General features: G+C 43.6%; 1 protein-coding gene across 1 annotated transcript; it reads right to left on the bottom strand.

Annotated features, from left to right (window-relative positions):
• Positions 1-664: 664 nt before the first annotated feature.
• Positions 665-8,182, bottom strand: LOC122564530 (tetranectin-like protein). Its single transcript, XM_043719576.1, has 3 exons — positions 8,048-8,182; positions 4,521-4,619; positions 665-1,672 (listed from the first exon to the last, which is right to left on the bottom strand). Exons 1-3 carry the CDS (start codon positions 8,154-8,156, stop codon positions 1,275-1,277), a joined length of 606 nt encoding a protein of 201 aa, XP_043575511.1. The 5' UTR covers positions 8,157-8,182; the 3' UTR covers positions 665-1,274.
• Between the last annotated feature and the right edge of the window lie 6,699 nt (positions 8,183-14,881).

The raw sequence follows: 14,881 nt of genomic DNA, 5'->3' as shown, positions 1-14,881 counted from the left end.
GAGGAGATACAAATGGCACAGGCAAAACATCTTATCAATAGCCGCTGTCTGAGAAATAGGAGCAATGGTAGTGATCTGCGACAACATTCATTCATTGTGGGGGTTGGAATAACTTTTTGGGCATCACTGTAATAATAATAATGCAACCTTCAATAAACTGTAATAGTAGCTGAAGCTGAGGAAACCCCTCAGGAGGTTTTGAGCGAACATGTGACATAATGTGTGTAGTTCCTGAAGTAAATTCAGATTTCAGAGAGAGAGAGAGAGAGAGAGAGTGTGTGTCTGTGAGGCAAGGGGCAGAGTTTGTGTTCAAGACAGTGCCGGGGAAATGGGGTGGTGATGAGGGAGGATTAAATGATGCACCTCCAGCTGAAGGAATTACAGCTACCTTTTTTAGTGGGAGGGCACACACACACACCGAACAAAACACACCACACTCACACACACACACAGCCATGCACATACCTAAACACACTCTTACACACTCACACATAGACATGAACACACACATATACATAAATCAAGACATACACGCAATCTTACACACATTTGCTCTCACATGCATTCACACACAAACATACACAGGTGCACACTCACATGCACTTACATACATACACACACTCACTCACACTCAGTTGGATGGGAATACAATACAGCAACTTCCTTTGTCTTTGAATGAATGGTTTTATTTCTGGTCACAACAGTAGCATGCATTACTGTGTTTACAATGGGCACGGCAAGAAACCTGGACTAGCCACAGAGCCAAGCAAGCTATGAATTCCTGCACAGCTGAGTTAGCAAATAAACCACAAGAAGGGGAGTACAACCAGGTGTACCTGTGCTTCAGTGTCGAAGCAGCCTGGCATGGAGAGAGATGATGGGGGTGGGTTGGTTTGACCAACCTAACTGCCCCTTCCAGCCTCCCCTACTCTGCTCAGCTCCTGATGTTCACTGTACTGCACAGAGAAAGACAAGGGCAGGGGAGAAGGGGGCGTTCCACTGGGTTTTATCCGTATGGCCTGTGGTATTCATGTGGGTCCAGGATTGGTGGCATCCTGGCATCATGGTGGTTACCTTGGTCTACCATCTCCAAAACAGACATAGTCCTGAATGGACAGAATGTTAAGGAATGAAGAGGACAGTCAACCTGGGTCAATGAGAATCACTTTGTACCTGTACCGCTCGCAAGGTATCATCACTGAAACAAAAACCCCAAAGCATCCGTAGCGAGACTAAACCAGTCAGGCTATACATGAGGTGAAACTCTGCAGCTATTAAAGAATGTTAAATTGACAGAAGTAATTTTTCTGGAGCACACAGGAGTCGTCAAACCACCTGCCGTTAGCCGGGCCTGACATTGCCACGCAATTGGCCTTTGTGCCACCATCGGGTTGGCGGCGAATGGTCTCCCAGTTGGTGTAGTTGGTGGCCTTTCCAGACACATCCACCCAGTCTCCCTCAGTTGCGATGTCAGTGATGCCAACCCAGATGTCGTGCTCGTCCCCCAGGGTCGTCTTGGCGTAGTTGTACAGCTCATTGTTCTCGTGGTAGTTGTGTGGCACGCCGAGGATGCCCCCATGCATGATGCAATCGTCAGACGCTTCATGGAAGTTCTTTTGTCCGTCCATGAGGAGGAAGCATTTACGGTAAACCTTGAGCCCTCTCAGGCACACTGGACAGAGAACATGGGGTGTGGGATGGGTTAGTGATAATGCAATGACTCGCTTCCCCAACATTATCTAATGTGGACGTCGTTGGGTTTACTTTGGAAGGAAGACTTTGTGTAGCTTCTTCTTAAGATGCACCCAACACCAGTAAACCATTATAGATATTGTGCCATGTCTAGTTGCTTATGATCATTAAGTCAACGCCATCATCTGAGATTGCATTCATATGTGGGCTAGACTAGGTAAGGATAACATTTTTCTACCCTATAGGACATGAATGAACCAGATGGGGCTTTCCAACAATCAACAATGGTCTGACATGGTCGTCAATAGAATCTTAATTCCAGATTTTTATCAAATTCAAATTCCATTATCAGCCTGGGAAGTTAGCCTCCCTTCATTTTTCCTAGTCATTCACAGGATGTGGGCATCATTGGCAATACTAGTATTTATTGCCCGTCCCTAATTGTCCAGAGGCCAGTTAACAGTCAACTGCATTGCTGTGGGACAGGAGTCACATGTAATCTAGGTCGAGAGTGTGGTGCTGGAAAAGCACAGCAGGTTAGGCAGCATCTGAGGGAGCAGGAGAATCAATGTTTCGGGCAAAAGTCCTTCATCAGGAATGATGATGAAGGGCTTATGCCTGAAACGCTGATTCTCCTGCTCCTCGGATGCTGCCTGACCTGCTCTGCTTTTCCAGTGCCACACTCTTGACTCTGATCTGCAGCATCTGCACTTTCTCCTCACATGTAATCTAGCCCAGGTAAAGCAGTTGCCTTCCCTAAAGGGACCTCAGTGAACCAGGTGGGTTTCAATGTGGTCAACAATCAACATGAGAATCTTAATGCCAGAATTTTTTAATTAGTTTCAAGTTCCACCATCTGCCATGGCAGGATTCAAACCCATGTCCCCAAAATGTTGTCTGGGGGTCTCTTGATTAACCGTCTAGTGATAATACCACTAGGCCACTGCCTGCTTTTATCAACCAGATTGAGTTTTTATAACAATCCAGTCATTTTATTCTTTGCTTCTCTGTGCCACTTCACAAGTTATTAAAATTATTATTATTCGGTTTCATCATTTGTCATACGTGATATTTGAGTCCAAGTTGTTACACCTCCATAACCATAAGGGGACCACATTGAATATACCCAACCAGTGACTCAGAGACATTGTATCGAACATATAAGATCTCAAAGGGCTTTGACAGGGTAGATACTGAGAGGCTCTCTCTTTCTGGAACGAGGGGCACCATTTCAAGATAGAGGTTCTCCCATTTAAAACAGAGCTGAGGTAAATTGTGTTTTTTTCCTCTCTGCGTGTTTGGAAATCTCTTACCCTGAGCAGTGGAGACTGGGTCATTGAACACTTTCAAGGACAAATAAGACAGATTTTTGATTGACAAGAGAGATGATCAGGCTCAGGCAGGAATGTGGAGTTAAGGCCACAATGAGGTAAGCCATGACTTAGTGACTAGCAGAACAGGCTCAATGGTCAGATAGTGGACCCTGGCTCCTGTCTCTTACACTCTTTGAGCATCCCTGGTTCTTCTACTCTCCATCAGTAGCCTGAGTAAAGCCAAATCTTGGATCCTCACTGGAGTTTGAAGAATGTGTAATACTGCCTGCGCTACCAAAGGAGATAGTCTGTGACCAAGTGAGGATCCAAGGTGGGACCTCACTCAGTCCATGTTCCTGATGACCGGGGAGTCCAAAACCAGGGGTCACGGTCTAAGGATTCAGGATAAATCATTTAGGTCTGAGATGAGGAGAAATGTCTTCACCCAGAGAGTGGGGAAGCTGTGGAATTGACCACCAAAGAGAGCAGCGGAGGCCAAAACCCAGAATGTTTTCGAGAAGGAGCTGGATATAGCACTTGGGGGGTTAAAAGGATCAAAATGTATGGGGGGAAAGCAGGAACAGATTGTTGAGTTGGATGGTCAGCCAGGATCATAATGAATGGCCGAGCAGGCTCGAAGGGCTGAATGGCCTATCGCTGCTCTTATTTTCTATGTACAGAGGAACCTCGATTATCCGAAGGACATGGGCAGGGAGTATTTTGTTCGGTTAGTCGAATGCTGGATAATCAATGCCAGATAACACAGTTAGCCAAGCATTGGGATCTTGTGATCTTGTTCGGATAATCTGAAATTCAGTTAATTGAATGCCAGATAATTGAGGTTCATCTGTACCTATAAGAAAGGTGGGGTGCAGTGTTCAGGCATTAGAGGGTGCATAGTTATTTTATTTTACATTAGGATTAATCCCCGGCACAACATCATGGGCCAAAGAGCCTGTTCTGTGCTGTACTTTTCTATATTCTATGTTCTATGTTCACCTTTCAATATGTTCCTCGCTCATCTGGCTATGGTCTCAGCCTTAAGTCTCTGCCTATCCCCTATCAGCCTTGACTCCCGTCTCAATCAATATTAATATAATTCCGCCTTGAACATATTCATTGACCCAGCCTCCACTGCACACTGACAGAGACTATTTCAAAGATTGAGACAAGTCCTGCTTATTTCTGCCATCTATAGTGGACTCCTTATTTTGAAACTGCCCCAAACCCCCTAAAAGGAAACATTATCTGAGCAGCTACCCCTTCAAGCCCCCTCAGAATCTCATCATTCAGTAACATCACCTCCAAGTGAGTATCAGCCCAACCCACCCAACCTTTCCTCATGAAACAACCCCTTCCATTCCAGGACGAACTATTTCCAGTGCAAGTATTATCCATCTTTAAGCAAGGAGACCAACCTGTACAGAGTACACCAGGTACAGTCTCGCAAACGTAAGGAGACTTTCCCACTTGTATGATTCACCGCCAGCACCATCCCGGCCCACTCCCCTTTACCTGTTTGCAGTGCCTGTTTCTCCTTCAGTACGTTCACCTCGTTAATGATCTGAGCAATCTGATCATTGATGTCTTCGATCATACTTAGCGTCACCATAGCTGTCCAAAGGTGAAGGACATGAAGTGAGTGGTCATGCTGCAAAAGGTTGGGCGTGTAGAAAATCAATCTAAAAATACCAACGGGGAGTGGGGATCAAAGACATTGGCTACTTATACCAGTTTGGTTGTGGAGGGGTGAATATCACTGACAAGGGTAACATTTTGCCAAATCTTTTCATTTTGCAGTCATCAGGACAAATGCAAGAATGCAAGAATCAAATGATGACAATAATTTATGCTAAGAATGTAAAGGGTGTCAATTGGTCATTCTGATTGGTTGAGACGTTGCCATGGATAAACAAATGGAAAAATGAATGGGAAACTATAAGGCCCAAAAGCCTGATGGGTAATTCCCAAAGGTACAAGGCTGCACAGGAAGGTATATTGTTTCTCTGATGCATAAATAAGACACTTGATGAGCTAACAGGTTATTTTAATTGGTTGTCAATGCAGCCATTGGCACACTTGGGATTGTTAAGCGAGTGGTGCCCAATTGTGGAATCCCATCTAATAACTCTAAGTTTTGTAGGCACCATCGGTTGGCTGTACTCTGCCCACTTTGAACAACGGAACAAATATTTTCCTGTGTTTGGTCAGTCAATCGTTGGAACATTAGCTACACACCTGACATCACACTGGCATTGAAAACCATGGCCATCTTGCATTTGACCTGATGAACACAAGTCTGAAAGCTTTGGCAACCTGTATATTTTGTCACTAATATTTTTTTTAATTTAAGTTGACTAAGAAGATGACTATGATTCATCAATATGACTCAGGATAATTGTTTTATTCAATTATTTAAAATAGGTTTAGTCACAGATAGAGGATTTGACACTGGTTCCTGCTCGCTATCTGTTATAATTCCGTTCTCTGTGAATGTGTTAGCTAGCATTAGGTTCCACCTCCTCCCTTCCTGGTTCTCTCTCTGTTCCGACTTCAATGATGCATTGTACCAGAATTTCACTTTCACAGCATACTTGCCATGCATCATCAAACCACTCCCCTCACCCATTACATCCATTCCCAGTCCCTTAATGAATCTTGCATTCCCAGCACAAAGAGGTGCCCTCAGCTGTAAGCTGGCAGCTATTTGACTCGGTAGGCATCACGATCTTTGACCTTACTTTGGGAAGGCATGCTGTAGCCAGTCACACGGCAAGGGCACCAATGGAAATAGATCGCCACACTCCAAGCAACTGCCCTTATTTCTGACATTCTTGGCTTGGATATCCAGTCAATCATCCATTAATAAACTCCATTGTTTGTAGCAGAAATACAGCCAATGACAGCCCTTATTGTACTGATACCCTCCATCCTTTACTCACATACATCTAGAAACTTAAGCACAATAGCTAAGCCTAACACTCCTGTGCGGTACTGAGGGAGTGCTGCACAGTCGGAGCTGCCGTCTTTTTGATGAGACATTAAACCAGGGACATGTCATCTCTATTAGGTGGTTGTTCAAGATCCCAAGGCACTATTTTAAAGAGTAGCAGGGTTTCTGATAAAAGGGATATGCTGCTGAAGCTCTTCAACTTACACACATCAGAACCAAACATATAGAATTTCAAATTGCAAATGATCACAATTTATGCGACATGACAAAAGGGTGCTGATTGGTTGTCAAGTTGACTCTTAATGGGTGAAATGTTGCAACAAAGAAAGCAACTACAAATATAGGTTCAGCAAGCTCCAGGGCAATTCCAAAAAGTTTAATTAAGCGAGTCATTTAAACCTACTTGAAATGGCACACATTCAGATGCAATGACCCATTCTCTGCAAACAAAAGGAATATGTTCATGCCTTGTATTCCTCTTTGAAAAACATGGGAGTTTGGGAAGCCTTTAGTTCCGCTATGTTTTCTCCATGGCAATGTCTTGGCTATTCAGAGTCAAGGTGCCAACAAATCAGCACCTTTTTCTCCTATGGTGTAAACTGTTGTGCTCGTCAGAAATTTGGCATTCTTGTATTGTGTCCTGACGAGTGCACATTGAGAAACTTCAGATGTATATCCCTCTTTGCAGTAGTGTATTATATCTCTCAGTGTTTGCAGTCAGAGTATCTCATGAAGTCAACTGTATGTAGTTTCTCTACAAACCTCCGTATTACCTAGTGACTAACAGGGTTGCATCCCGAATAACAGGGAAGTAATTCTGCTCAATTATAATGACCCCTCTCCATTATTATGTTCCATCTTAGTGAAGGACTTGCAACCTCCTCTGAATCAGAAGATTCTGGGTTCAAGTCCCACTCCACTACTTGTGCACACAATCTCGGTGGTCGCTCCTGTTGGGTTATTGAGGGACTGCTGCATTGTCTGGAGTGGGATTTTTCAGATGTGATGCTAAGTTCCTGGTTGCTCTTGGAAGTGCAAGATTCCAACATCTTCAGTGTCTCAATTATCCTGCCAGAAGTAAACTCTGTGATCAATGGGCACTGCCATAACCACTTTCCTGCAACATTTCACAGATGTGGAGGTGCTGGTGTTGGGCTGGGGTGGACAAAGTTAAAAATCACATGACACCACGTTATAGTCCAACAGGTTTATTTGGAAATGCCAGCTTTCTGAGTGAATTGAATGAATCGAAACCTGCAACCCATTCTAAAAGGTGAAAGGTTTAACAGCAATTTAGGTTTGTTCCATATATCGCATCAGTGTATGACTCTATGGTCTTTTGCTATAAATTCTGTGTCCTATGACCCCACTCCACTAGCTACCTGACAAAGGAGCAACACTCCAAAAGTTTGTGCTTCCAAATAAACCTGTTGGACTATAACTTGGTGTTGTGCGAATTTTAACTTTGTCCGTATTTCAGAAAGATTATATTACTTCTTAATTGAGGACAAGTGACAGTGATTAATGAGAAATCAAAAATAGTACCTCGTGGCATAACCAAAACTATTACATAAACCACATATCTGCACAGTTTGCAAGTCTAATAAACACATTTGCTTGTAATGTCTAGTGAGATTACAGTCCTTTAAGCATTGGGAAGCCTAACCACTGCCAACAAATTCTGGTATAAATTTCCTGATTTCATAAACAAAGAGGTGAAGATGTGAAATGTTGTCAGACAGTACTTTAACTTGTATCTTCAGTTCTACTCACTCCACACTTATTTCTCCACTCCTCCTCCTCTCTGAAATAATGATGCATGCTGCAGCCCTGTAACACTCGCTCTGTCCAGTCCCTTCCTGAAGCTCACCTCCCTCACTGGCTGTGTTGAAATGCCTGCTAGTAGCTATTTGACACTGGCGGGCATCACAGTTTCGCAACTCCTGCACCTTGACAATCAGCGGACAGGGCTCATTGCTGTCCCTGTTACCTCCTCAGTGGAGGTAAGCACAGACCTTGGGTCCTTTAACCCCTGGCTGGCTCTGGAGTAAACCCCATCTGACCTCTAAAGGAGAGGGACCCAGCTTACCTTTCTTTGCAGCCCCATTCTTCCTCGGTTTGTTTCTGATTACCTGCTCATGGGTCATCTGCAGGAGACACAGAACCAGGAGTACGAGGGGAATTACTCTCAGCTCCATGGTGTCAGAGGCAATTGGAAGGAAGGCAACAGTCCTGCCCTGATTTATTCAAGAAACTGCAGAAAAAAAAAGTAATTGAAACCTTATGTCCAGTCAACACATCCAAAGAGAAATCATTCCAGATCTCTACCTCATAGTTCTGGCTATAGATCCCCTGGCCTACACCACCCTCCCCAAGATATATCCCCACTTGGGTAAGAAACACAACAGTGGGTCAGTTATATTTGCTCACAAAGAGCCATTAAATTGAAAACAAACCATCGCAGCATTGTAACTTGCCAAAGATCCCAATCCAAAAGGTGAATCAAACACTAATCTTCCACAAGGGAAACGTCAAGGTTTGGGCTTGATTCAACAATGGGATGGGAGCAGGAGGTACAGAGACCAGATCATGAAATCAGTTTATAGAGAAGTTCCACAGACAATCAAAGCCACAAAGGTTAGAGAGGCAAACTAATCGAGCAAAATTAGTTCATTTAAAAATCAAATCGCAGTTTGAATGCATCACAAAGGGATCCTCGGTAAAAGAGAGGGGACAGTAAAGTGTAAGAATGGGGAAAAGTAGTGATTAAATGATGAACTGCTGCTGTCAGTGAGACAGATCCTTAGTGGCATCAAGGCACCAAGATTGATTCTGAACAGAGTGAAGGCTTGAACTGGGTGTATTTAGAATCCCTATAGTGTAGGAGCAGGCCATTCAGTTCATCGAGTCTACACTGACCCTCCAAAGAGCATCCCATCCAGACCTACTCCACCTACCGTATCCCTCTAACCCTGCAACTCCCATGGTTAATCTACCTAGCCTGCACACTATGAGCAATTTAGGATGTCCAATCCACCTAACCTGCACATCATTTGCCAGCCTTTGTTTCTGAGAGAGAGGATATTTTGCAGAAATGGTGTAATTTGGTGTCGGCAAGGGGAAGGTAACCAGACCACAGGGCTGTTCTCACATTAGAGAGAGATGACTGGTAGTGGTTTCACCTGACGGTCAGCACACCTCAGCGAGGGGTGAGGTTGAGAATGTGAGTCCTTAATGGTAACCTCAGCTAATGCAGGAATTTAGCTCATGTTGTTGGCATCACAAGGATTGCAAACCAGCCATCCGACCCCGGGGGCAGGGTGAGAGGATGAGCTGAAAAATGTGTTGCTGGAAAAGCACAGCAGGTCAGGCAGCATCCAAGGAGCAGGAGAATCGACATTTCGGGCATAAGCCCTTCTTTAGGAATCAAATTCCCGAAGAAGGGCTCATGCTCGAAACGTCGATTCTCCTGATCCTTGGATGCTGCCTGACCTGCTGCGCTTTTCCAGCAACACATTTTTCAGCTCTGATCTCCAGGATCTGCAGTCCTCACTTTCTCCTAGGGTGAGAGGATGGACAGGTATGGACATAGAGAAGGTTGATGAAGTGAATCATCTCGGAGTGCGATGGGGCAGGTGGAGAGGAGTAACAGAGCCTCACGAATGGCCATCAGAGGGTACGTACTGCACATGTGTGGAAGGAGAAACCTGTCAAGGACTGGCAGACAGCAGGTCAACAATGATGGATTTGTAGAGCACCTTTAACGTAGCAAGACTTCCCAGGGAGGGGAACATACAGAAGAACTGAACTGGAACAACAAAGCTGAAGTAGCAGGGTTCAGGAGAGCTCTGTGATTGGTTAATGTATTACAGGTGTGATATGCTGTGATGTGGTTTGTAGATGAAGTTTTAGAATTTATATCAAAAAGCTGATTCATGGAGAAAGACTATACATTGAGGGGGAGATAACTCTGAAAAGAGAGGTGAGTGGGATTTTATGCAGGATAGGATAGGGCCAACTGGGCTTTGAAATCCAGATAGTCAGGCATTGAAGCTTAGCTCTACACATAGAAAGGTGTGAGTGCACTTCAACTAGAAAGGAGTGAATTGGAGGTTTCTCAAATTGGGAGTGTGTAGCCTTGTTTGTTGTATTAGGCAGTTAGGAGCTGAATAAATTAACCGATATCAGGCGTAAATAGCACATCTAGATCTGAAAGGACTGCTCCTGGGCAGAGCTAACCAGATGTCTGCTCTGCTTCTGAGTTTATCATCAAGGCTGTGTAGGAATGGTTAATAGCACCTGGTAATGTGAGTATACTCTTCCGTGGAGCCTGATGTCTCACAAGAGACTGTTGTGTATCTTAATGATAATGTAACTAGCTACTCAGTAATATGTAATAAGCATATCTTGTTTAACTAAGACCGAGTCCATCTTCCGCCAGAGATTTCAAGTGGACTCATGGTATCAGTACCTTAGACTAACACTGGTAAGAAAGGTCAACAATGGACACCATCGTGATAATGAACATGGTGAACTGTGGTGCAGATTTATCCAGTTCATGCCAAGCTGAAGAAATCATCAACTTTACTCAAATCACAGCCATCCAAGAAGAAGGAAGAATTTTCCAAACGGAGAACTGTGACAGTCTGTTGGAATGTCCTGCAGCTTAAAAGCAGATAGAGCCTGTGAAAGCAGCACAAAGAAGCCACAACACTATGCCTGCCTGTAAAATTCAAATCAGCTAAAGACAGCAAAACAAAATTGAGAAAACTGGTGAAAACCCAAGCGGAGTCTTACCAAAGCTGGAAGGGGAAGAATCTGAATTGTAAACCTTGGCTACAATGATCAATATTAGGCAATCAATGTGGTTAAAGTCCCTCAGTGGAAGAGTGAAGATGTTTACATTTAAGGATAAATTTTCAGCTGGGAAGGGGAAAAAAAGACTTTAAATACTACATCAAACAAATTAACATTTAAAAGGCATCTGGATGGATTTATGAATAGGAAGGTTTAGATGGATATGGGCCAAGTGCTGGCAAATGGGACTAGATTAAGTTTGGATGAGTTGGACCGAAGGGTCTGTTTCTGTGCTGTACGTTTCTATCACTATGACTGTATGTAATTATTTTGCAATATCAGGAAAAGCTGCAGTAACAGCTTTCTAAAAAGGACACACTGTAAGAAAATTGGATTGGGAAAACTGTAGCATAACTTGACTAATTGGCATAAGGTGGAAGTACAATTTATTAAAAACATTATTGTGAAGGAGAAACAAGTTTTTGTTATTCAACTGAAAATATGTCAGTGTGGTGCCTTGTTTACAATATAACATGGCATAAAAAGCTCAGAGTAGAACAGACTAGAACCCAAGGGCATAACCTCTGAATCAAAGGATGACCCTTTACAACAAGGATAAGGAGAAATTTCTTCAGCCAGAGTGTGGTGAGGATATGGAACTCAGTGCCACAGAAGGCTGTGGGGACCAATCATTGAATGTATTTAAGACAGAGAAAGATAGGTTCTTGATTATTTGGGGAATTAAAGGTTATGGGGAGAAAGCAGGGGAATGGCATTAAGAAACCTATCAGCCATGATCAAATGGTTGCGTAGACTCAATGGGCCTAATGGCCTAACTTTGCTTCTATAGCTTATGGTCTTGTGGTCTAAGATAGAAGTTAAAAATCTACATGAAGACAAGAAAGCTCTTAAGGACAAAGTTTTATTTACAATTCATCTTCATTATCCAGTGATGAAAGAAAACAATTACAACCTTTAGAAAATTTGCAGAGGAAAATGTAACAGTTAACACAGTAACATCAATTACATTTACAAAAAAATTAGAAAATTCTTGCAACTGTACTCAAAGAAATCCTTTAAGTTAGAGAAACAACAACAGATAAATATGGAGCATGCAGGAAGATTTAAAATCACATATCCTTCAGACAAGGAAGTGAACAGAAGTATTTGGGAGAGACAATTCATGTGATATAGAATTGCTTCAGGATTAGAGAAGAAACCTAGAGAAGGCTCAGTGAATTTCTTTCTTTACTCTGTAGGTCCTGTTGTAGATTATGATTTAAAATGACAAAACTGTAACAGAAGAGCAACAATGGGAGTGTAATGGTGATGGCAGACGGTGGAATTTAAATTCAATAAAAATCTGAAATTAAGGGTTTAATGGTGATCATGAATCTATTCCCGATTGTCGGGAAAAACTAATCTGGTTCACTAAAGTCTTTTAGGGAAGGAAACAGCCATTCTTACCTGGTCTGGCCTACATGTGACTCCAGACCCACAGCAATGTCATAGAGTCATAGAGATGTACAAGACGGAAACAGACCCTTCGGTCCAACTCATCCATGCCGACTGGATATCCTAACCTAATCTAGTCCCATTTGCCAGCACTTGGCCCATATCACTCTAAAACCTTCCTATTCATATACCCATCCAAATGCCTTTTAAATGCTGTAATTGTACCAGCCTGCACCACTTCCTCTGCCAGCTCATTACATAAGCGCACCAGCCCCTGCATGAAGAAGTTCCCCCTTATGTCCCTTTTAAATCTTTCCCTTCTCGCCCTAAACCTATGCCCCCTAGTTCTGGACTCCCCCACCCCAGGGAAAAGACCTTGTCTATTTACCCTATCCATGCCCCTCATGAGTTTATTAACCTCTATAAGGTCACCCTTCAGCCTCCGACGCTCCAGGGAAAACACAAACCCTCCAACCCTGGCAACATTGTCCTTTATCTGGTGCCCCCCAAAGTTCTACTTTTGGGCATCTTAGATTCCTCGTCAACATGCTGTACCCTGACAACCTAATCTGAAAATAGCCCAGCAATTTCCACATGTGCTCTGATGACTCCAGGTCTGCCCTCACCACCACCTCCTTTGATCTGTGCACCATCTCCAGATTCGTCATTCTTAACTGCTCTCTAGACAATTAGAGATGGGCAATACATACTGGACTAGTCAATGAGACCCTCACCCCTTGAATCAATTTAAACAGTATTCTAAGAACATTTTTGGCAATCATTTTATATCAAATGCCAATCAGATAATAGAGAGAGCAAGATTTATTTAAGAAAAAATACCAGGAGAATCTATTGACAACTTAATCAATGTTTTACACATAGCCAGAATCATGTAACTAAGGTGATTTATGACCAGGATTATTTTGACATAGAAGTATCAGTATCCCTGATAACTTTCAGTCAAGTATGTTACAATCAAAACAGGCTCCCATACTGGCATGTGGTGTCCAGGTAGTAGCAGAAGCTGAACTCTGAAGGCAACATGAGAAAATAATTGGAACAGAAAGTTCAAGAATCTCATCAGATAATGTTCACCCAAACAGGATTTGTCTATAAGGATGGTTCAGGCCAGAATCCTCAAGATATTTTAGAAGCATTCAAACAGTATGGACGCGATGGGCCAAAGGGCCTCTTCCATGCTGTAAAATCTTTGTGGTTCAATGAATGGTAGCGCTATCTCGAGGGGCCAAATGGCCTACTCCTGTTGCTTGCTCACATGTTCTATTTTGTATCCGACAGCCTCACCTTAATGAATGTGCCAACGTTTTAGCATCACAGTTAAGTCTTGATATCCCTGCTGCCTCACAGCACCAGAGACCCGGGTTCAATTCCCGCCTCAGGCCACTCTCTGTGTGGAGTTTGCACATTCTCCCCGTGTCTGCGTGGGTTTCCTCCGGGTACTCCGGTTTCCTCCCACAGTCCAAACATGTGCAGGTCAGGTGAATTGGCCATGGTAAATTGCCCGTAGTGTTAGGTGCAGGGATAAATGTAGGGGAATGGGTCTGGGTGGGTGCGCTTCAGAGGGTCGGTGTGGACTTGTTGGGCCGAAGGGCCTGTTTCCACACTGTAAGTAATCTAATCTAATCTAATCTAATCCCCATCCAAAACCCACACCACACTTTCCAGCAAAGATTCCTTGGACCACAATCAGAAGGATCTAATGTTGGGCTTGACTTTCCTGGTGCCAGTCAAAGGCACTTAGATGGATTGCACATGTACAGTGGCTGAAGTTGGTCAAGTTAGCACAGACTAGGAATCAACCTGTTCATCTCTAACATAGTTAAAAATCACACAACACCAGGTTATGGTCCAACAGGTTTAATTGGAAGCACTAGCTATCGGAGCGCTGCTCCTTCATCAGGTGGTTGTGATTTCCAATATTTTTCTGGTTTTCTTTCAGAGTTTCTTACTGATCTGTTTTGAAGGGTTCTTAAAAATGGGGAAGCTCCCCAGTAGATATAAACAGTCCATTGAAATACATATTCTAATCAATCTACTGCAACCATTGGATTTTTCCACATTTTTCTGGACAGACGGATGGGCAAAAGTAGTGGAAGGATGGAGAAGGAGAGGCCACAGGCTAAAGGCGATTGGTAACAGAAGCAGCATCGACAAGAGGAGTAACTGTCTCCCTCAGTACATGGCCTGGAACAATCTGTCAGGGGAGTGTGCAGGAGGCAGCTTCAATTGTATATTCCCTAAAGTGTGGAAGCAGGCCATTCAACCCATCGAAACCACACTGACTCTCCAAAGAGGATCCTGCCCAGAGTTGCCCCCTGCCCACCCAATCACCCTAACCCACTTAGTCTGCACATCACTGGACACTATGGGGTAATTTAGCATGGCCAATCCAACTAACATGCACATCTTTGAATGTGCAAACTCCACATAGACAGTTGTCTGAGGCTGGAATTGAACCTGGGTCCCTCGTGCTAACCACTGAGCCACCGTGCTGTCCTAATCAGATTGAAAGGTTGGGAGAATGCACAGATAAGATGCATTGTTCATCTGGAGAGCCTGCACATAGACAGAAGGGCTGAATGGCCCTCTCCTGTGCTGAGGCACTCTGGTAATTCTGTCCTTACTCCTCCCTCACCCTCTGTTCCCCACC

Source organism: Chiloscyllium plagiosum, chromosome 29, assembly GCF_004010195.1.
Source record: "Chiloscyllium plagiosum isolate BGI_BamShark_2017 chromosome 29, ASM401019v2, whole genome shotgun sequence".
NCBI classification, from domain to species: domain Eukaryota; kingdom Metazoa; phylum Chordata; class Chondrichthyes; order Orectolobiformes; family Hemiscylliidae; genus Chiloscyllium; species Chiloscyllium plagiosum.
This window is presented reverse-complemented; position numbering and strand designations above follow the sequence as displayed.